This window comes from Hylobates moloch, unplaced genomic scaffold (genome assembly GCF_009828535.3).
Source record: "Hylobates moloch isolate HMO894 unplaced genomic scaffold, HMol_V3 SCAFFOLD_23, whole genome shotgun sequence".
In the NCBI taxonomy this organism is placed as follows: domain Eukaryota; kingdom Metazoa; phylum Chordata; class Mammalia; order Primates; family Hylobatidae; genus Hylobates; species Hylobates moloch.
In genome coordinates, this window is record NW_026652298.1 from 33385691 (window position 1) to 33409102 (window position 23412).

General features: G+C 45.9%; 2 protein-coding genes across 6 annotated transcripts in view; one reads left to right on the forward strand and one right to left on the reverse strand.

Annotated features, from left to right (window-relative positions):
- The window catches only part of PMM2 (phosphomannomutase 2), a 55874-nt gene extending 39140 nt beyond the window's left edge, over positions 1-16734 (reverse strand). For all 5 annotated transcript variants that reach the window (XM_032145337.2, XM_058433790.1, XM_058433789.1 and 2 more), the window contains exons 1-7: positions 16623-16734; positions 12665-12776; positions 9743-9819; positions 8201-8292; positions 3415-3514; positions 2881-2956; positions 1497-1612 (exon numbers count right to left, since the gene is read on the reverse strand). In XM_032145337.2, coding sequence (XP_032001228.1) covers positions 1497-1612; positions 2881-2956; positions 3415-3514; positions 8201-8292; positions 9743-9819; positions 12665-12776; positions 16623-16688 — 639 coding nt within the window. In that variant the 5' untranslated portion in view covers positions 16689-16734. The remainder of the gene's footprint in view (positions 1-1496; positions 1613-2880; positions 2957-3414; positions 3515-8200; positions 8293-9742; positions 9820-12664; positions 12777-16622) is intronic.
- A 197-nt stretch (positions 16735-16931) lies between these two features.
- TMEM186 (transmembrane protein 186) lies at positions 16932-20478 on the forward strand. The gene is made up of 2 exons (XM_032145141.2): positions 16932-16959; positions 17976-20478. The coding sequence occupies exons 1-2, from the start codon at positions 16957-16959 to the stop codon at positions 18612-18614; spliced, it is 642 nt and encodes a 213-aa protein (XP_032001032.1). The 5' UTR covers positions 16932-16956; the 3' UTR covers positions 18615-20478.
- Positions 20479-23412: the final 2934 nt, after the last annotated feature.

Genomic DNA, 23412 nt, shown 5'->3' on the forward strand with positions numbered 1-23412 from the left:
TTCTGAAAATAAGAAACAAGCCTCTACTATCCTCAAGTACCCCTCATGCTGGAAGACTGTGGCGTGGGGACCCTGCTGAAAAGCAAACCTTTCATGGGTAGATCTTAGCAATGCAGCAAGGATTTTGGAGTGGACCAGAGATCAGAGGGATGCGAAACTCTGAATATGCGGCATTTATGATGCACCTGCTGGGTGCAGGATGGCAAGAAAGCCTGACAGGGGCCTGGTGATGGCAAGGTAACCAACACCCCCAGGCTGCATGTAGGAGGGAGGCAGAGGGGCCCAGAGGATGGGAGGAACTGAAAAGGTGATGGGGCCGGGCGCAGCCTTTCATCCCAGAACTGAGAGGTCGAGGTGGGTGGATCACTGAGGCAGGCGGATTCCTTGAGGCCAGGAGTGAAGACCAGCCTGGCCAACACGATGAAACCCTGTCTCTACTAAAAATCACGCCTGTATCCCAGAACTTTGAGAGGCCGAGGTGATTGCATCACTTGAGCCCAGGGGTTTGAGACCAGCCTGGCCAACATGGTGAAACCCCATCTCTACTAAAAACACAAAAATTAGCCAGGCATGGTGGCGCATGCCTGCAATATCAGCTACTCGTGAGGCTGAGGCACAAGGATTGCTTGAACCTGGGAGGCAGAGGTTGCAGTGAGCCAAGATTGCACCACTGCGCTCCAGCCTGGGCAACAGAGTGAGACTCTGTCTCAAAAAAAAAAAAAAAAAAAAAAAGAGAAAGAAAAGGAGCTGGCCCAAAGCTGGGTGGTGAGCAACTGGTGCTGAGCCTCGTCTTGGGCCTCTGATGGCAGCAACACCTCTCTGACCTCCTGGGGATCCACCTTGCCCCAGGGAGATGACACCTGGGGGCATTTCTTCTGTGTATTCCTCCTGCTGGCCCTGGCCTTTAACACTGGGATCTGCTCTCAGTTCTCAGTTTAGATTTGGTCCTGGACTCCAGATTTCTGACATCCCCTGGGGGCAGCTCCAAGTACCTGCCGTGTGTGATGCCTGAGACTCACTTGGCCTCTTCACTGTTGCTGGTGCCCTCTCCTGAGTTTCAGGCTCATGAGATCATTCCCTGTCCTCCCATCGTTCATGACCCCACGTGTTCAACTTAGAATGAATGCCTCAGGGGGACAAATACAGTGGAAAAATAAGGCTGAAACAGCCAGAGCTTTGAAACGCAGAGGGCTTGACAGTGGCACTGGGGACTGGTGTTCTGGAAGGCACATGGGGTGGCCAACGTTTAATTCCAAAGCCAAGGTGAAAAGGATCAACTGAAACGCAGTGTGATTCTCACCTCCACAGAGGCGTTGGGGGTCTGAGCTTAGAGGGGAAGGTGGCTCAGTCACCTCGCTCTCCAGGACAGAAGCCACTGCTCAGTTTGAGCAAGGCGGGTGGGTAAAGCGTAGGTACAGGAAAAACAGCCCAGTTGTCAATTCCCCCCCTCAAGTGCAAATGCAACAATGAAGCTGCACAAACACTTCTCTACTTACTGGCATGGTTTTGTCTCCAAAGAAATAAATGGTCTTATAACCGTCATTTTCCACATGGCGCAGGCAATACCTCTTGTCCCATCCATCAGGAAAGACATCAAAGCTGATCTGGCCTCCTGCCGGGTGGGGATAGAGCACACAAAAGCAAAAGGTGAAAAAGGGGCTAATGATATGTCACTGAAAAAAACAATTTACTCTTTGTCAGTTAGTGGGTTGCCAAGGTTGATTTTCAGTACTCTAGTTTGCTACTTAGACTACTTCATGGATAGGTTCTAGAAATTAATTCTACATTATGTTTTTTTCCAGCATTATTTCACGTAGGTCTAAAATTGAGACACAAAATGCCATCTCAGAGTGAGAAATGCATTTGCATTTAAGCGCCCTGTCAAGCATGTGGTTTAAAGGAAGCATGCTTATGAAAAATCTGATGCCAGCCTCATTCTGCTGTGCTTGTCTCAGGCTTTAACACACCCTCAGTGGAAAATGCCTGGAAGCAGGTTGCATCTGGTATATTTTGCAGGAAAAATGAGAATCTTCACTGAAGGTGATTTATAGGCAGCGCTCATGGGCAACAAAAACCCTTTCAAAGCTTTGTCAGAAAGATGTCCATCTCACAGTTCAGGAATACAAAAAACCCACCCACTCATCTGTTAAATATAATCCCTTTGCCATTTCAGTTTTCCTACAACCTCTACCTTTATGAAAGCTAGTGAAATGAGGAGGCTTTGAGCAATGACTCATTAGCACTGACAAGAGAAATCGGTGTGCAAAGCATTTGGCAGGAATATTCTAACAAAAGACAAACCTGAGATGTCAGGAAGAACTCTGCATTAGATACCGGAAACGTTCACACACTGGCTGTGTAAACGACAGCTTTGTGAACTTGGACAAGTCTCTTCTCCTTTCTGAGCCTCAGTTTCTTGATCTGTAAAAGCCACCCAATTGGCCCCTAAGGTTCCTTGCTGTTGAAACATTCTGTGATTCCAAAACATCAGTCTAGTTTACCTAAGGGGTTCAATTCCACGTCTCCCTTATGGAGTTCACTATAGTGCTTCTCTTCTGCCTAAAGGTGTGAGAAGTTCCTACTCTTTAGTAATCAAAGTGCTCCTCTTTTGACGAAAGGAGTGCAGGCAGGAAGAATCCTGTTGGGTAAGAATTTAGAACCAAGCCCAACAGTCTGCAAGCTGTTTCTTGACTAGGCAAGTCCTATTATGGCTAATTATGCAGAAAAGAGTGGTTGGTTTTTGTCTACAGACTGGACTGCTCATTTAATCTTCCTGCCCACCTAAAACTGCACATACTCCATTATCAGTAGCTCACTGGCCTACAACAAACTCTGGGAATTGGGTATCCAAGTTTGGAACACAGGCAATATATACAATACCTATGGAAAACGTGAGGCCTTTTCCTGCAAACTCTTTCCGTAGATCTGCTACAAACTTTTGTCTTATATTTTCTTTCTGAGAAAAACAAAAAGATACCAATTGTTTCTTGTATTGCAGTTTAGAAAGCACGCTTTTAACTACTGGCCACAAAGGTATGATTATCTTATTGATTTATTTATTTGTTTAGCTTTTGAGATGGGGGTCTCGCTCTGTTGCCCAGGCTGGAGTGCAGTGGCATGATCATAGCTCACAGCAGCTTCAACTTCCCAGGCTCAAGTGATCCTCTTACCTCAGCCAAACAAATAGCTGGGACCACAGGTGTGTGCCACCATGCCCGGCTAATTTTTTTTTTATTATTTGGAGAGCTGAGGTCTCACTATGTTGCCCAGGCTGGTCTTGAACTCCTGGGCTCAAGTGATCCTCCTGCCTTGGCCTCCCAAAGTGCTGGGATTACAGGCATGAACCACCACACCAGGCCATATCTTATTTCCATAAACCCAGCCATTCACCAAAGATATTTCGGAAAGACGTACTTTATCGAGTTCGTAGAACTCAATGCGTTCTTCTTGGCTGCAGCTTCTTCCAATAGGGGACACGTTTAACATCCCATTGCGGAATTCAATGAAAGTACCCCTGGGAATGAAAGGGTGACAGAGTTTCTCCAAAAACACATTATTTATTTGGGCAACGTCATAGATAAACAGCCTAAAATCTTGGGAAATTCTAAAAAGCAGAGGCTAGTGTGCTCAATGTTTCTCAGCTCTGTGCTGTGTAATATGGTAGCCATGAACTACTGTGACTATTAAGACTTGAAATGTGGCTAATATGAATTGAGATTAGATTTGAAAGATTTAGTATGAAAAAGGAATGTAATTGCATCAATCATGTTGTATATTGACTTTGTGTTAAAATGGTCATATTTTGAGCCTGGACAACATGGCGAAACTCTGTCTCTACAAAAAATACAAAAATTAGCCTGGCATGGTGATGCATGCCTATAATCCCAGCTACTCAGGAGGTTGAGGCAGGAAGATTCCATGAGCCTGGGAGATAGCGGTTGTAGTGAGCTGAGATCACATCACTGCACTCCAGTCTGGGTGACACAGTGAGACCTTGTCTCAAAAAAAAAAAAAGTCATATTTTACAAATATCAGGCTAAATAAAATATATTATTAAAATTCATTTCACCTCTTCCTTTTCATTCCTTCAAAATGCGGCTACAGAAAATTTAAAATTATACATAGCTCACTTTCTATTTCTGTTGCACAGTGCTGCTACTGGGCAGATAATTTTATAGTTAATAAAGCGCTATGAAAATGATTTCCAGCACTGGCGACAGCAGTCAGTTCCCTGAAGAGTTTGAAAATACATGTACCAGATATCTATTCTGCTACGGAGCTTCTGAACAGACTGATAGTACCAAGCAAAGCTAACAGAAAAAGGCTCTGAGAATTGTCCAACGAGCCTCAGTAATAACTCAGGAAATTCAATTTACCCAGTAGCAGACAGCTCCTAAATGTTTGATTTGATCACAGAAAATGAGAAGCTACCATTAGTTTAGTCACTCCAAATGAAGATGTTTAAAGATGTTCTTTTGGCTGGGTGCAGTACCTCACACCTGTAACCCCAGCACTTTGGGAGGCCAAGGTGGGTGAATGGCTTGAGCTCAGGAGTTTGAGACCAGCCTAGGCAACATGGTGAAACCCCGTTTCTACAAAAAATACAAAAATTAGCCAGGCATGGTGGCGCATGCCTGTATTCCCAGCTACTTGAGAGACTGAGGCAGGAGGATTGCTTGAGCCCGGGCAGTGGAGGCTGCAGTGAACCGAGATCGTACCACTGCACTACAGCCTAGGCAACAGAGGGACACTCCGTCTCAAAAAAACAAACAAAAAATATAAAACAAAAAACAAAGAGTCTTTTTTCCCACTGTTTCCAGTTTGGGTCTGAAAACAGTTTCTTTGGCTCATGACTGTAATCCCAGCACTTTGGGAGGCTGCGGCAGGCGGATTCCTTGAGGTCAGGAATCAAGACCAGCCTGGCCAACATGATGAAACCCTGTCCCTACTAAAAATACAAAAATTAGCTGGACATGGTGGCGCATGCCTGTAGTCCCACCTACTTGAGAGGCTGAGGCAGGAGGATCGCTTGAACCCGGGAGGTGGAGGCTGCAGTGAGCTGAGAGCGTGCCATTGCACTCCAGTTTGGGCGACAGAGACTCTGTCTCAAAAAAACAAAACAAGCAAACAAACAAAAACCCCACAACCAAAAAAAGAAAACCACCCAGTTTCTTAAAAGTTCAGATAACTTGTAAGCTAGATATCATTCTGACCAATGAAATTTAAGCATTCTTTGACAGACCGTGCAGTGAAAGGTGTCTTCCAGTTCTAAACGCTGATGCCTGGGAACCCTACCAAACATTTTCCCTGATCTTTTTCTACTATTTTAATCTCACAGACCTGACGTCCTGGCACTGGCTATCGGAAATACCGAGAGACCATATGCCATGTGCAGGGGTGATGACCTGATTCCATGTCAGTGTGGCCTCTTAGGAGGCTGTGTGGCTCTGGGCACCTCTCCAAGCCTCCTCTTACTAACCTACAGAAAGGCTAATGGCACTTGCTCTGGTTACCTCCAAAGGGCCTTGTTAAAATCAAACGTGCCAGTTATGTAAAGGTACTTTGTCAACTGGGAAGCAATGAATACTCATCAAAGTAAAAACAGCAAAATCTCAACCAGCTGGATCCTCTCCCCTATTGTGCTCAACTTGCAGAGAAAGAGGCAAATGATGCAACAAAATATGCAAGCCTAAAAATCTCTCTCAAAAATCCCATGTCCAGGTTGTCCTGGAGTTGGTGGAGGCCCAGCCTGTCCTCTACCATGTGTGTATGAGCACTGAGGCACGAGGGGACTGGTGACCATGAGCCGGGTGACCCTAGGGCTATGGGTCCTAATGATCAGAAAAAGAGCTCAATTATTTCCCCCCCAACTCAAGGACATATTCTTCTTATTTCCAAGGCACAGAGAGAAGCTGATGCAGTTTAGACAGCCTTCCCCAAAACAAGGCTGAAGGTGGTTTACTAAGCAATCAGTTCCGCCCTAAAGACCTGGGCTCTCTGAAGTCTTACTGCATCTGCCTGGCCATCGTGGGGCATGTAGTTAGTGTTGTCAGGCAAATGTGGATAAATGTGGGTCAAGGTGGGTCTCAGTTCTGCCTCCTGGATTCAGCAGGTCTCTTCTACTATTCTGGAATTATGGCTCTCCACACCCCTCTCCCTCGCTAAATGATACATTCTTTGATGACAGGATTACACCTTTTTTTTTTAATCCTCCCTTAGCGCTCGGCCCAAAGTAAAAATGGAACTGACCTGGGATATTTGTATATTTTATCTTTTTGCCATGGAAAATTTCTAACACACACAAAAGTAAAAAGAATAGGATGAGTCCTCATGTGCTCACTACCTAGCTGCAACAATAACCAAGTCCATGTCCAGCCTGTCTCATGCAGGCCTCCTTTGGGCTAAGGGACATTCCTGCACTCTGGCTGGAGGTGCTGAGCAGGAAGCGCTCAGGTTATGAATCCTAATAGTGTGAAGCAGCCTCTGAAGTACACCCAGCCCTGAAATTGAATTGCCACTTAAAACATGTTTCCGACCCTGATGATTAAGGTGTTACATAGTAAGTGTTGAAAACTGGGGGTAAAAATGAGAAGGATTTCAAAGAAATCACTTGCAACCACACCATCAAGAAACAGCCACTGTTAACATTTGGGTCTGTTTTCTGCCAGTCTTTTTACTGTGGGCATTTATGTTCATCATTATTAGTATTACTATTATTTTAAAAACGGAACTGAGATAATGGTACCCATGGCAGAAGGTAGGTCCCCAAACCAAACATTTATGAAAGCCAGGGGCAGTGGCTAATGCCTGTAATCCCAACATTTTGGGAGACTGAAGTGGGAGGATCACTTGATGCCAGGAGTTGGAGACCAGCCTGGGCAATACGGCAAGACCCTCTCTCTACAAAAAATTACAAAATTAGCCAGGCAAGGCGGCATGTGCCTGTAGTCCCAGCTACTCAGGAGGCTGAGGTGGGAGGATCACTTGAGCCAAGGAGGTTGAGGCTGCAGTGAGCTATGATCATGCCACTGCACTCCAGCCTGGGCAACAGGGCGAGATCCTCTCTCTCAAAAAAACAAAACAAAACAAAACAACAAAAAGAAAGCCTAGGGAGTCAGAAAATGAGAGAAGCAGTCTGTGAAAGACTGGAACAAATGTCCATGGGTCAGGTGGCAGCTGCTCAGGTGGCACCTGCCAGGGGGGGAACTGGGAGCCGGAGTAGCCAAGTCTCAGATTTGCCAACAGAAGAAAGAAATCCAGATGTTTAAAACATAAAATCAGGCTGGGTGTGGTGGCTCACACCTTTGATACCAGCAATTTGGGAGGCTAAGGCAGGTGGATCAGTTGAGGTCAGGAGTTCGATATCAGCCTGGCCAACACAGTGAAACGCCGTCTCTACTAAAAACACACGCACACACAAAAAAATAAAGAAAGAAAGAAAAAAAATTAGCGGGGCATGGTGGTGCGCGCCTATAATCCCAGCTACTCGAGAGGCTGAGGCAGAAGAATTGCTTGAACCTGGGAGGCAGAGGTTGCAGTGAGCTGAGATCCTGCCACTGCACTCCAGCCTGGGCCACAGAGTGAGACTCTGTCTCAAAAATAAATTCACAAATAAATAAAACAAATATAAAATCAGACTTTCAAATGATGGCAATTAATCCGATTTTCTTTAACACTGCAGGCCAACCAGATTTGGGTTTTATGTGGATCTGGCCCGAAGGCTTCCTGTCTCAGACTTCCCGATCTAGGGTTTCTGTTGCTTTTTGTACATGCTGCTTCACTGCTGTTTCCTCTCACTGACAGCCTTTGAAAGCATATGGTCTTCAATGGCTGTAAAAATTTCCATCATGTGGATAAGCCATCATTTACGTAATCATTCTTGTACTGTTGGCTTTGTGGACTGTTTCCAATTATTCCTTACTAAGTACTGGGATTCGGATTTAAATTCGCTGGCCCATGGTGGCTACTGAACCCTGCTGTGAACCAGCAGCACCAGGGCAGCCAGAGAAAACGTGGATTTCCAAGCTTGGCTCTCAGGCCTTCTGAATCAGAATTGCCAAGGGGCAGGCTAAATATCAGACTTTGTTTTTAAAACTCTTTAGGTGATTTTTATAATTCTATTAGGAGAATGTCCACATTAACCCACCATATGACACTATGCTATGTTCCAGTGATGCCTCTTTGTTAAAAGCAAACCCACCTCTTCTTCGGGAGTTTAATTTTCGCAATGTAGCTCAGACAGTAGTTGATTAAATCTTGGATTAGGGCCTCACCCAGATGACTTTGAATATTCTACATGAAGAAAATACTTGAGTTACTTGATTTAGCAGGAGCATTTTCAAAACAGCTTCATAGCAAACCCAGGGTCTTCAGCCACGATTGTTGAAAATCAGTAGGCTGATGTAGCAGTGATGGTGACATGCCCCACTGTCTGTTTAATTCCTTCTCTTATTTCTCTGGTCAAAAGCATTAGGCAAGCCAGAAAGGCTTTAGTCAAAAGCATTTTCTGCTTCATCACCCAAGACTTTCGTACTCATTATTGTTTAAATGCTTCCTGTAAGGTCCAAAGAGCTTACTGCTGTCTAGATATTGACAGAAAATGTATTTGTTCCACTTCAGCATTCTCTTATGTCTGAATAGAATGATCTTACTACTACTAAGAGCTACATAGCACCTCTTAAAAATGCTTATAGTGCCCAGGCGTGGCAGCTCACACCTGTAATCCCAGCACTTTGGAAAGCTGAGGCAGGTGGATGACTTCAAGTCATGAGCTCGAGACCAGCCTGGCAAACATGGTGAAACCCCGCCTCTACTAAAAATACAAAAATGCGCCGGGCGTGCTGGTGGATGCCTGTAATCCCAGCTGCTAGGGAGGCTGAGGCAGAAGAATCATTTGAACCCAGGAGGCAGAGGTTACAGTGAGCCAGGATTGAGCCACTGCACTCCAGCCTGGGCAAGAGTGAGATTCCGTCACAAAAAAAAGAAAAAAGAAAAAAAAAATGCTTATAGTGAGGCAGCCTGCTCTAGTTTTATCATCATAGAAATGTTATTAATGGATTTAAAGCCAGGCATGGTGGCATGTGCCTGCAGTCCCTGCTACTTGGGAGGCTGAGGCAAAGGATCACCTGTGCCCAGGAGTTCTAGGCTACTGGGATTGCACCACTGCACTACAGCCTGGTTAACACAGCAAGACCCCATCTTTTTAAAAAAAGAAGAAAAGGCTGGGTGTGGTGGCTCATGCCTGTAATCCCAGCACTCTGGGAGGCTGAGGTGGGCGGATCACTTGAGGTCAAGAGTTGGAGATCAGCCTGGCCAACATGGTGAAACCCTGTCTCTACTAAAAATACAAAAATTAGCTGGATGTGGTGGTGTGTGCTTGTAATCCCAGTTATGGGGGAGGCTGAGGCGTAAGAATTGCTTGAACCAGGGAGGCAGAGGTTGTAGTGAGCCGAGATCGTGCCGCTGCACTCCAGTTCCAGCCTGGGTGACAGAGCAAGACTCCGTCTCAGAAACAAACAAAACAAAATAAGAAAAGAGAGAAATATTAGATTTAAAAAGTATAAAAATTTAGTTATCAATTTAGAATATGTAATAGTCACATGGTTCAAAATGCAAAACAAAAAATACAGAGTAAAGATTCATTTCTACCCGTTCCTCATCTTCCTAGAGGCATTCATTGTGAAATGCCCTTTTAGAAAACACTTTTAATAGTATATAGTAATTCAGATACTCAAGAACCTACCTGTTTACACAAGAGTTTCCCATCTTTGTATGCTACCAAGCCATTTTCTGGAAACACATAATCGTATTTTTCAACCACTACAATCAAAACCAAAAAAACACTTAGAATGCAAAGAATCAAAACCTGTGTTTTTACTCCTTGATTAACAATGACCACCAATAAAACTGCTAAACTCCAGCAAGGACTGTGAAAGACTATCTCATCTTATACACTAACAGAAGAGTATGGAAAAAAGTTCCTTGTTTTTTTAATGGCTCTTTGTGGTTACACATTTAAATGATGATGACTGGGCAGGAGATTAGGGACTTGGTGACAGGTTATCTTATGTCCCTGACTTCAGCCTGCCTGTAGAGGAAGATGCTCGTTCATGATGCTGATGGTTCACCAGCAGCAACCAGCGCAGTGTGAAAATGCAGATTTCCAAGCTTTGCTCTCTCACTTAATGAATCAGAATTGCTGAGGGACAGCCTAATATATTTTTAAAAAGCTCTTTGGGCTGGGTGCGGTGTGGCTCACGCCTGCAATCCTAGCACATTGGGAGGCTGAGGCTGGCGGGGTTTTACCAGGTCTGGAGTTCCAGACCAGCCTGGCCAACATAGTGAAACCCCCATCTCTACTAAAAATAAAGAAAGTAGCCGGGCGTGGTGGTGGGCGCCTGTAACTCCAGCTACTTGGGAGGCTGAGGCAGGAGAATTGCTTGAATCCAGGAGGCAGAGGTTGCAGTAAGCCAAGATCGTGCCACTGCACTCCAGCCTGGGCAACGGTGCAAGACTCCATCTAATGTCAAAAAAACAAAACAAAACAAAACAAAACAAAACAAAACAAAAAACCAAAAACCAAAAACCAAAAAACAAAGCACTAAAAGACCTTTGGTGGCCAGGCACGGTGACTCACGCCTGTAATCCCAGCACTCTGGGAGGCCGAGGTGGGCAGATCACCTGAGGTCGCAAGTTCAAGACCAGCCTGGCCAACATGGTAAAAGCCCATCTCTACTAAAAATGCAAAAATTAGCCGGGCGTGCTGGTGGGTGCCTGCAGTCCCAGCTACTTGGGAGGCTGAGGCACAAGAATCACTTGAACCCAGGATGCAGAGGTTACAGTGAGCCAAGATTGTGCCACTGCACCAGAGAACAAGACTGTCTCAAAAAAATAAATAAATAAAATAAATTTAAAAAGCTCTTCAGTGATTCTTATAATCAGTTTGGTTTGGAAACTATCCATGTTGTCAACCTTAATGAACGGATTATCAAACTTCAGGTACCTGTTAAAATACAGATCCCCTATGTGTTGGGTGGGGACCCCACACTCGTATTTTAATAAGCTTCCCAGGTGATTCTGATACAGGTGGGCCTTCAACTGTCTTTTGGCTTGTGAATGTTTTGATTCTATTGTTGTATGTCTCTGACAGGTGCAGACACTATGCTACACTACACAAAACTTCTCTGAGCAAGTGGTTAAATACACAACTAGACACAGAAAGGGCGATCATGAGCAGGTAACAGGATTTTCAGGTCTTCATGATCCCCAGTATGTGGTTTATAGCATTTCTAAGTAGGAGATCTACCAGGAAAATGAAGAGAGAGTTTTAAAGAGATTGCAGAAATTACTCTTCTAGTAATGGTGAGCCAATAAATACAGTCCATACAGATTTGGACTGTAAGATATTACATCTTTGAGAACAGTAGTTCTCAAATGGGGGTGATTTTACACAGAGGTCATTTGGCAATGTCTGGAGACATTTCTGGTTATCATAGCTGTATGTGTGCGTGTGCGTATGCTGCGGGCATCTAGTGGGTAGAGGCCTGGGATGTTGCTAAATACCCTACAATGCACAGGACAGCCTTCATAATGGAGAACTAATTGGTCCAAAATATCAATACTGCGAAGGTGAGAAATCTTGCTGTAGAGGAGCTGGTTCCAAGATATGAGGACTCTGGGGACAATAGGGGTTAAAAGAACAATCAATTCATCCACCTCTCCACTTATAATTTTTTCTTTCTCCAAGACGGAGTTTCGTTCTTATTGCCCAGGCTGGAGTGCAATGGTGTGATCTTGGCTCACTGCAACCTCTGCCTCCTGGGTTCAAGCAATTCTCCTGCCTCAGCCTCCCTAGTTAGCTGGGATTACAGGTGCCCGTCACCACTCCCAGCTAATTTTTTGTATTTTTAGTAGAGATGGGGTTTGATCATGTTGGCCAGGCTAGTCTCAAACTCCTGACCTCAGGTGATCCATCCGCCTCGGCCTCCCCAAGTGCCGGGATTATAAGCGTGAGCCACCGCGCCTGGCATCCACTTACAATTTCTTACAGGCCAGGAGGCCCTGGGGTTATGTAGATGAATAACCCATACTCCTGCTCTTCAAAAACATATAATTGGATAGTTTACAATAATTACAGAATGCTACATTAGCAAGGTTGTACACTAGAATCTCTCGGAGGTACTTACTAAAATAGGATTCCCAAGCTCCGTAGACCTATCAAGTCAGACTCTCCAGTGAAGGGGCCAATAAGCCTCTCTGGTTTTTCGGGGTCCTGTGCTGGACATTCTGTTTCAGTGATGGGGAGGTGAGGGGGGCTGTCAGAGGGACAATATGAAGAACAGTCTGACTGGGACTAGAAGGGCAGTGAACGGCTACAAGCAAGAAGTATTCCAGGCAGAGAGATTACCATGTGCAGACACAGCCACTGATCTTTCTAGGTGAATCTGCTCACACATCTGAGTACCCAGTTCTCCATCAGTAACTCCAGAAATGTACTGGATTAAAACCAGAGGAAAAATAAAGGCCAAGAAAATGTTTCCCAAACAAGGAAGCAGAAAGTCTGCCACATGGGGACAAGGTTTTAGGGCAGCCTATGATACTTGGCAACAATATCCTCATAAGAAGTTAATCTTTTAAAAGATATAATTAGCAACTTATCATTTACCATCATTTCCCAGTTGCTCCTGCACTTTCTCAAAGTCCGATCCGCCTACCACTCCGATTTTGATCTTCTGCCTCAATTTTTGCAGGAAGTCATCCATTTCTTTGGTAATTTTCTAAATTTCAAGAAGGAAAATACAACAGTCATCAGCCACAAAATAATCAGGAGACTAAAACTCTAAGGGTAACACAAGTACACAAGTCTTATTTTCTTATTTAAAAATTAAAGAAAAAAAATTTTTTCGAGATAGGGTCTCACCCGTCACCCAAGCTGGAGTGCAGTGGCATGGTCATAGCTCACCATAGCCTCCAACTCCCTGGGCTCCAGTGATCCTCCTGACCTCAGCCTCTTGAGTAGCTGGGACCATAGTTATGCGCCAGCACACCTGGCTAATTTTTTTATATTTTGTAGAGACAAAGTTTTGCCATGTTGCCCAGGCCAGTCTGGAACTCCTGGGTTCAGGAGATCCACCAGCCTTGGCCTCCCAAAGTGCTGAGATTACAGGCATAAGCCAGGCCTATAAGCCTTATTTTCATACATGCCAATTAAGTTACCAGCTCTGTAGATAGTTCAAATATTTTAGTTGTAATTGGGGGGGCATCTTTACCAGAATAAACTTAAGTGTTATTTTTACCAAATTTTAAACACAGGTAATATATTAGTCGCTGTTGTGCACTGTCCCAGCTATTTTTCTATGCATTTATACACCCATCTATGGGTACATACACAAATAGGTCTTATTTTTGAAACACAAATGGAATCATGTCCTGCGCAGGGACTTTGCTTTTTCAGCACTATGCTGTGGTGATCTTTTCATGCCAACACAGATCTAGCTCATCATTCCTTTTAAACGCTACAATATACTCCATTTATGGATTTAAGTTGTTGATTTTAAAACAAAACAACATAATGAAATTAAAGAGGAAGCTCAGAGCCAGGCATGGCGGCTCATGCCTGTAATCCCAGCACTTTCGGAGGCCAAGGCAGGTGGATCACCTGAGGTCAGAGTTCGAGACCAGCATGGCCAACGTGGCGAAACCCCGTCTCCATTAAAAATACAAAAATTAGCCGGGCACGGTGGCGGGCGCCTGTAGTCCCAGCTACTCGGGAGGCTGAGGCAGGAGAATCACTTGAACCCGGGAGGCAGAGGTTGCAGTGAGCCGAGATCGCACCATTCCACTCCAGCCTGGGTCACAGAGCGAGACTTTGTCTCAAAACAAAACAAAACAAAAAAAACAAAAAACAAAACAAAACAAAAAAAGCTTAGAATTGATTTTATTGCAATTACCCAAAACAAAACAAAAATGTAAAAGAGTAAGATGACTAGATTTTTTAGTCTCTTCTAAAAGCAAAGCTCCTATCTAGAAAGAGTGGTCTTAGTGGTATAATCTTACGGTAAATTCCAAACTGTGTGATAATTTTTAAAAAGTTATAAACCAAGATGAAAAAATAGCCCTACATTAAGATACATCACAATGTATTTTTACAAGTCTTATAACTCAGCACTTTGAGCAATCTTAGTTGTACATTTACACTGAATGTCTTTTTTTTTTTTTTTTTTTGACATGAAGTCCTACTCTGTCACCCAGGCTGGAGTGCAGTGGTGTGGTCTCGGCTCATTGCAATCTCCACCTCCTGGGTTTAAGCGATTCTCCTGTCTCAGCCTCCCAGGTAGCCAGGATTACAGGCGCCCGCCATTACGCTCGGCTAATTTTTTTGCATTTTTAGTAGAGACAGGGTTTCACCATGTTGGCCAGGCTGGTCTTGAACTCCTGACCTCAAGTGATCTGCCCGCCTCGGCCTCCCCAAGTGCTGGGATTATAGGCGTGAGCTACCATGCCCGGCTGAATATCTTTTTTAAAAAGTTACTAGAAATTTAGAAAATACAAAAAACCATTTAATTCAACCTCAGTATATAAACACTTGGAGTTCAATGATTTTTCTTTAAAAAAATTTTTTAGAGTAATACATGAATCTGATTAAAATTGTACAGAGAGGTTTGTAATAGAGTGCAATCTTTTCTACTCTCACAGTGGAATCTGGACCTATTAGATAAAATCTAGAATTGCAGGAGCGGCCTTTAAAAGTCAGAATGCGGTGGCTCACGCCTGTAATCCCAGCATTTTGGGAGGCCGAGGCGGGTGGATCACGAGGTCCAGAGATAGAGACCATCTTGGCCAACACGGTGAAACCCCGTCTCTACTAAAACTACAAAAATTAGCCAGGCGTGGTGGTGCGCACCTGTGGTCCTAGCTACTCGGTTGCCTGAGGCAGGAGAATGGCTTGAACCTGGAAGGTGGAGGTTGCAGTGAACAGAGACTGCGCCACTACACTCCAGTACACTCCAGTCTGGTGACAGAGTGAGACTCTGTCTCAAAAAAAAAAGAGAACTGAAAATCAGAAGCACTTTCCTGAATGGCATACCCAGAACAGCTTCCACCTTAGCACAGATAGGAAATGGCAAACTTGACAGGAACCAATGTCCTAAGGCCCAGAGACTTGTACCAGGTTGTCTGTGTGAAACTGAGGAGGTTGGTTCTTCACTGAGTGTGTTTCCTTATGTTTAAAACGGTAATAACAACTATTCTACCTGGGAAGAAAGATGGAGGAAGGTTGACAGGGTCCAGTGATATCATGATGAAAAAGGGTGGCAATGTAAACCCTACACCGCTATGGCCCACAGACCACACTGGGCAGCTATTTGTTTTTGTAATAAATAAATAGAATTTTATTGGTACACAGCCACTCTGTATTTATACAGGGTTTATGGCTGGTTTTGCACTAAAGTTGAGTGGTTACTATAGACTATACGGTCTGCAAAGACAGAAGTATCTGCTATATGGCCCTTTACAAAAAATGAATTGGGGACCAATTGAATTGGGGGCTTTTAACAGCCCCCAAATGTGTGATCACTGAATTTCAGAATCAGAAAAAGCCTTTGAAGAACTTGGAAGTTGACTGTCATCACTAGGTAGATCAAACCTGTGGCTGAGAAGGGCAAAATGATACGTCTAAGGTCACACGCATTTGACGTGGACTTCTGGAGCACACTATTGTTAGCACCAAGCGAAAACTACGAGGGGTGAGGGTAGAAGTTGAGGATAGTGAGACCATTGGGGTCCAGTCTCAAGTTGAAATGGCCACTGTTCCGTGGCCAATTTCTGAAAAAGGGACAGGAGAGCCTCATCTCAAGGCTGATCGTAACTGAAACTTATCTTAGCAGCAAAATCTGAAAGTGGAAAGCAAGTTTCCAAGGGCCCAAAGAGGCTCTCAGCGGGCAGCCTGTAAAAACCTAGGGCTCCTCCATCTCCCTAGTCCATTGCAGGGGCTGGAGATGGGTGCGGTGGAGGTGGCTATTATTTATTGAGGCCTAGTGTGTTGTGCGCAACATACTTTCAAGAACTTACACAATCTCATTTGATCCTCGTAGACACCATATGGAACAGGTAATATCCCCATTTAAAGCTGTAGATGCTGAGGCTCAGAGAGGTTAATGATTCGCTCAAGGTCACACAGATGTCAAGAGGTGAACATGAGACTCCACTAGGTGGGTTTGACCTGGAAACCTATTTTTAATATCATGACTCACGGCACAGCCCATTGGTTACAGGATTGGGGCCGACACATAGCCGATAAGGGGGCCTGATCTCGGGTTCAAATCCTGGTCTATCAGTCCCGAGGACTAGAGTGAGTCCAGATTACACTTTCCAACCTAGCACAAGTTTCCTGCTCTTAAGAGTTCTTCAGCCCCGTCTCATCTTTCCAAGCACCAGAGCTCTTGAAGAGCTGGTTAGGGCCTCCCTCTCATTCCTCCAGGGCACCCAGAATAGGGTTCAGCCCCCGTAAGGACGTAGGCGGTCCTTAGCCACCCCTTGGCGCCTATCCTGGGTGGTCGATAGCCCCAACTGGGAACAGCACGGACTCCGCGTCCGCGGCCACCAGCCCGCCGGGCGCCACTTACCTGCCGCGGGGCGGTGAGGGTCCCATCCACGTCGAAGAGGCAGAGCGCTGGGCCAGGCGCTGCCATGTCCTCAGTGTCTAGCCGCACCTTACAAGACTCGTTGGCACCAGGAACTCGGCCCGGAACTTCCGGGTTCGGCCCCCGAGCCGCACGGCACGTCGGGAAGAGGCGGGGACTCCGTTGCCACAACGCCTGTGACTAGCGCCAGCCACGGTTCCTGAACCGCAACTCCCAGGGTGCAACGCAGATCACGCCCGCCTTGTACATTCGAGCATGCGCTCTTAGAGGTTCCGGGGGCCGGTGGGATTTACTTCCGGCAGCAGGCGGTAGGGCCATGGTAAGGAGGCGGGTGGCGACCCTTGAGGGGGTGATGCTCTTTGCGGGTCGGGGTCAGGGCTGGGATGGGCAGGCCCGACGCCCGGGTTTCGGACTCGGAGAATCCGTGGGAGGAAGCTCTGGCATGGGTTACAGTTCGCCTTTCCCGGGCTTTCTCTGCCCTCGTTGGGTCACATGCGTACAGTAGTAATAGCTAAAACTCGCCGAGCTCTCACAGTGCATTAGGTACTAAGTTGAGGGCTCTGAAACCATCTTCTGGTTCACTGTGTTCTGAGTCCCCATTTTGAAAGGCGAAGAAACCGAATCTCAGGGGTGTGGAGTAATTTGCTCACAAATTACTGTTGGAGCTAGAATTGAAATAAGAGGTTTTACTGCTTCACTACCCACCTAATAATATCCCTGTGCTACGTGTTGGGGCCTCCCTGCCTCGCTGCTTCTCCTCCGCTGTTTCCCCTTCCCCAGACTAGGCTAAGAGAAAGCAGCAGTTCCCTCCAGCACCCAAGATAACATATGAATCAAACAGAATTAGAAAGTTTATTGGAATAAATATCTCACAGATTTGTTGCTCGAGTTCCCCACCAAGATATTGATTATTTAGTTTCCTGCTGGGGGAAATGTTCACACCCCCTTGTGGATACATTGTCCAGCCCGGAGTTTGTCCTCTCTAGATACGTTTTGAATTAATGAAGGCCGCACCTCCTTTCCTGTATTTATTTGGAATTGCCTGGTGGAAGGAGGACTCTGCTGCACTCACTGACTGTGTGTTCTCTGGTAAATATCTTACCCTCTCTGGGCTTAGTTTCCCTAGTGGTAAAGTGGAAATAGTGATAACTATCTTAGATAGCTGTTGTGATGCCCACATGAGATAGCATCTGGCTTTACCTTTCCCACTTCTGGCAATAATGGTGACCTTGCAGGATTGGCAGAAGCCTTGGAGTATGGTGCTTTGCAGATGTTCACCGTGTGATTAATGTGGTTGAGTTCCATGAGAGAAATGGTCTACTGTCTCCCTTTCAGGCTGCCCTTCTGCGAGCTGTGCCTAGGTTTTGGGGAAAAGCTGTGTGGGAAAGGCCTCTCCATAGGCTGTGGTGCTGCAGTGGGCAGGAGGATCCTAAGAGGTGGGTGGGCAGCAGGTCACCCATCTCGAAGGAGAAACCACCGAACGCAGAGACTGAGAAATTCTGGATGTTTTACCGTTTTGATGCCATCACAACCTTCGGGTTCCTGTCTCGACTGAAGTTGGTACAGACTGCCCTGACAGTGGTAGCTTTGCCACCAGGCTATTACGGGTACTCCCAGGGCCTCCTCACTCTCAACACCGTGTGCCTCATGAGTGGGATATCGGGCCTTGCCCTGACCATGCTGTGCTGGATGAGCTACTTCTTACGGAGACTGGTTGGTATCCTGTATCTGAATGAGTCTGGCACCATGCTGCGGGTGGCCCATCTGAACTTCTGGGGCTGGCGGCAGGACACATACTGTCCCATGGCAGATGTGATTCCCCTGACGGAAACCAAGGACCGGCCTCAGGAGGTGTTCGTGCGTATCCAGCGGTACAGTGGGAAACAGGCCTTCTACGTCACCCTGCGCTATGGACGCATCCTGGACAGAGAGCGTTTCACACAGGTGTTTGGGACACATCAGATGCTCAAGTGAACAACTGGGACCTGGACCTCTGGGTAACCCTGGGTTGCCTGGATTAACAGGAAGGCTGAGGGTGTGGACAAGGCTGAAGAAAGGGGATTGGGTACTTGGAGACTTTGCCTGGGCCCCTGGGAACATATGTTTTGTAGTGAAGAAATTCACAAGGCAAGAGCTGGTGTCCAGCTTTAGGAAAAAGGCTCTAAGCAAGTTCTTATAGCACTTGTTTGTGACATTGAGTCAGATAATGGCCAGAAGTTTTTGTTAAGAGCCAGTTCTTAGAAGAACCTATGCCAAGGTCACCCAGAGAGTCCATTGGTGTGAAATCGAAAGGCAAGAGGTGTGGCGGGGGAGCGTAGGATTTGGAGTCAGAAGTCTCAGTTCTGTCACTTGTCCTGGGGCAGGTTACTGAGTCTCTTTGAGCCTTGGTTTTCACATCTGTAAAATGGAAAGTCCTGCTTGTTTCATGGGATGGGTGTGGGAATAAACAATAAATGTCAAACGTGTGGCAGACTCAACAGCCTAGAGCAGATATTATTAAGCATTTGGTCAGAGGTTTTAGCATGGAGAAAGGCTTCGAGCCGTCAGCGGGGACTTCCAGAGCCCTGTGCTGTGCCCCTCACATACCCAGCGGCAGAAAGGTCTGCCAGGATGTTAACTACACATCGACAAGCAGAGATGTCGTCCAGGTGAGCACGAAACCCCAGTTGAGATTTGTTCACCACCCAGAGGTCTAGAGGCTCTTGCTGTGGATGGCCCTGCAGTGTAATAAAGCCAAATGGACCGGATGCTGGTACATTATTTTAGAAACGTAAGCCAGTTTTATACATTGCCCCACATAATTAATACTATATGTTCATTATACAATTTGTAACACAGTAAAGAGGAAGGAAGGCATGATCTTTATTATTTTGCCACTCGAAAGTCAATAAGAATGTTTTATCGCTGGGGGTGGTGGCTCACACCTGTAATCCCAGCATGCTGGGAGACCAAGGCAGGCAGATCACGAGGTCAGAACGAGACCATCCTGACTGACAGGGTGAAACCCTGTCTCCACTAAAAATGACAAAAAAATTAGCCGGGCGTGGTGGCAGGCGCCTGTAGTCCCAGCTACTTGGGAGGCTGAGGCAGGACAATGGTGTGAACCTGGGAGGCAGAGCTTGCAGTGAGCCGAGATCGCGCCACTGCACTCCAGCCTAGGCAACAGGCTGCACTCGTGCCACTGCACTCCAGCCTAGGTGACAATTAAAAAAAAAAAATGTTTTATTGTGTAGCCTTCCATTTTTCTTAAGCGTACCAAGATACACCTAACAAATTTATCCTTTTAATCATTTTTAAGTATGCAATTCAGGGACATTAAGTATATTAACAGTGTTGTACAGGCTGGGCACACTGCCTCATGCCTGTAATCCCAGCACTTTGGGAGGCTGAGGCGTGTGGATCACTTGAAGTCAGGAGTTCAAGACCAGCCTGGCCAACATGGCGAAACCCTGTCTCTACTAAAAATACAAAAATTAGCGGGGCATGGTGGTGGGCACTTGTATTCTCAGCTAGTTGAGAAGCTTGAACCCGGGAGGCAGAGGTTGCAGTGAGCCGAGATTGCACCCCTGCACTCCAGCCTGGGAGACAGAGCCAGACTATCTCAAAAACAAAACAAAAAATGTACAACCATCACCACCATCTATTTCCAGAACATTTTCATTATCCCAAACAGAACTAATATACCCATTGAACAATGATTTCTTTCTTTTTCCAGCCCTTGGCAACCACTAACCAGCTTTCTGTCCCTCTGGATTCACCTATTCTGGATATTTCATATAAATGGAATCATACAATATGTGACCCTTTGTATCTGGCTCTTTTTTTTTTTGTTTTGTTTTTTTTTGAGATGAAGTCTCACTCTGTTTCCCAGGCTGGAGAGCAGTGGCGCGATGTCCGCTCACTGCAACCTCCGCCTCACCAGTTCAAATGATTCTCCTGCCTCAGCCTCCCAAGTAGCTGGGATTATAGGTGCCTGACACTAAGCCTGGCTAATTTTTGTATTTTTAGTAGAGGTGGGGTTTCACCACGTTGTCCAAGCTGACCTGGAATTTCTGACCTCAAGTGATCCACCCACCTCGGCCTCCCACAGTGCTGGGATTATAGGCGTGAGCCAGCGTGGCTGGCCTGTATCTGGCTTCTTTGACTTGGTGTAGTGTTTTCAAGGTGCGTCCGTGTTGTAGCGTGTGTCAGTGCTATTTCTTTTTTATGGTTAAATATATCTATGGTTGCAGTGTATATTGTCTGTATATGCCACATTTTGTTTGTCCATTCATCTGTTGATGGACATTTGAGTTGTCGTCACCTTTTGACGATTAATGAATGAACATTTGGCTATTGCTGTGAACACTGGTACACCAGTATGTTTGAGTCCCTGCTTTCAATTGTTTTGGGTACATACTGAGAAGTGGATTAACTGGATCCTGTGCTAATTATGTTTATTTTTGAGGACCTGCCACTTTTCCACAGCAGCTGTGCCATTTTACATTCTCACCAGCAATGGACAAGGGTTCCTGTTTCTCTACATTCTTGTCAACAGTGGTTACTTTTCCTTTTTTTTTAAATTTGAGATGGAGTCTTGCTCTGTCACCCAGACTGGGTTGCAGTGGTGTGATCTTGGCTCACTGCAGACTCCGCCTCTCACGTTCAAGCGATTCTCCTGCCTCAGCCTCCTGAGTAGCTGGGATTATAGGCACCCACCACCACGCTCAGCTCATTTTTGTATTTTTAGTAGAGACAGGGTTTCACCATGTTGGCCAGGATGGTTTCAAACTCCTGGCCTCAAGTGATCTGCCCACCTTGGCCTCCCAAAGGGTGGGGATTACAGGCATGAGCCACTACGCCCGGCCACATGTCAGTTTTCATATGGCCACCGTCCACACATGAGGTCTGCATCAACTGGGGACCTGGTGACGACGCTCCCAGTGTGCACTTGGGAAGCACAGCCCAGTGGTAGCTGTTGTCCTCCTTCCTATGCTGGTTACCAAAAATGAGACTTACCTTGTCATAGGGCCAGATGTCTATGGCATCCCCCACCCCATCATTACAGAACCGTGTTTAATGCGCTCCCCGAAGCAGATCTGGTGGGCTGAGCAGCTTGCAGGGGACAGCCTGGATGAATTGCCCGAAGAGCTAGAGTTGGGAGCATGCTTTATGTTGCTGCTTTATGACTGCAAGGCTCGTGAGTTCCTAAATAGAAGGCAACAGGGTCCCTTTGAACTCCAGGCAGAGTCCAACTTTTAATGGCCTTGTTTTGATCCTGCGCCATTCAACTGTAAAATCTTGCCTGATTAGAGTCCATCAGGCGAGGCCAATACCATCTGGCCATGTTCATACCAACTCTAAGGACAAAAACATTCATTTTACTGATTAACAGTTGAAATACACTCTCAGATTCAGTTGGGCTTGCACCTATGGTGTGAAGTAGATTTAATATTTACCAGTGGGAAGTTAACTCTCACAGAAATATAATATTGCCTTTTAGAACTATATATGAGACACACTCAGCTATTCATGGAGAAGAAGCAGTAAAACACACCAGCATGTATTAAACGCCTACTGTGTGCTGGGCAATTACTATATGATTTCATTTAATCTGCCAGCAACACTTTGAGTTGGAGAACCCCAGAGAGGTGGTAGTGTTCGGGTGAAGCATATGGCTTCTGAAGCCAAACTTCTCACCTGCTTGAATTCCAGCCCTGCCAATTCCCAGCTGTGTAACCTCTTTCTGTGCCTCAGTTTCTTCCTCTGTGAAGTGAAGATAATAACACCACCTACCCAGGATTGTGGGGAGGATTAAATGACTTACTACATGAAAAGCACTTAAAATAGTGCTCAGTCCAGGTAAGCACTCAGTAAATGTTAGCTAGCAATACTATAATCATCCTTATTTTGCAGAGTAAGGTTCAGAGAACTGAAGTGACTTGCCCACGATCACCCATCTAGAAAACAGTAGAGCTGGGTCATTCCACTGCCTCCCCAGGGGAAGGACAGAATATAGAAAACAGGCCGGGCACAGTGGTTCATGCCTGTAATCCCAGCACTTTGGGAGGCCAAGGCAGGCGGATCACCTGAGCTCAGGAGTCCGAGGCCGGCCTGTCCAACATGGTGAAACCCCATCTCTACTAGAAATACAAAAATTAGCTGGGATTGGTGGTGCATGCCTGTAATCCCAGTCACTGGGGAGACTGAGGCAGGACAATCACTTGAACCCGGGAGGTGGAGGTTGCTGCAAGTCACGATTGCACCACTGCACTCCAGCCTGGGTGACAGAGTGGACTCTGTTGCAAAAAAAAAGAAAGAAAAAGAAAACTATGACTCTTTTAATTTTGTTTTGTTTTGTTTTGTTTTTTTGAGACGGAGTCTCACTCTGTCACCCAGGCTGGAGTGCAGTGGTACGATCTCAGCTCACTGCAACCTCCGCCTCCCGAGTTCGGGAGATTCTCGTGCCTCAGCCTCCTAAGTAGCTGAGACTACAGGCATGTGCCACCACACCAGGCTAATTTATATGTTTTTAGTAGAGATGGGGTTTCACCATGTTGGTCAGGCTGGTCTCAAACGCCTGGCTCAAGTGATCCACCCGCCTCGGCCTCCCCAAGTGCTGGGATTACAGGAGTGAGCCACTATGCCCGGCCAGTGCTTTATAATTTTTACGACAGATGGGTGAGGTAGGTACAGTAAATCCTCATTTAATGTCATCAGTAAGTTTTGGGAAACTAATTATAAGTTAAATGACATACAATGAAACCAGTATTTTTTCCTCATCATCATAAGA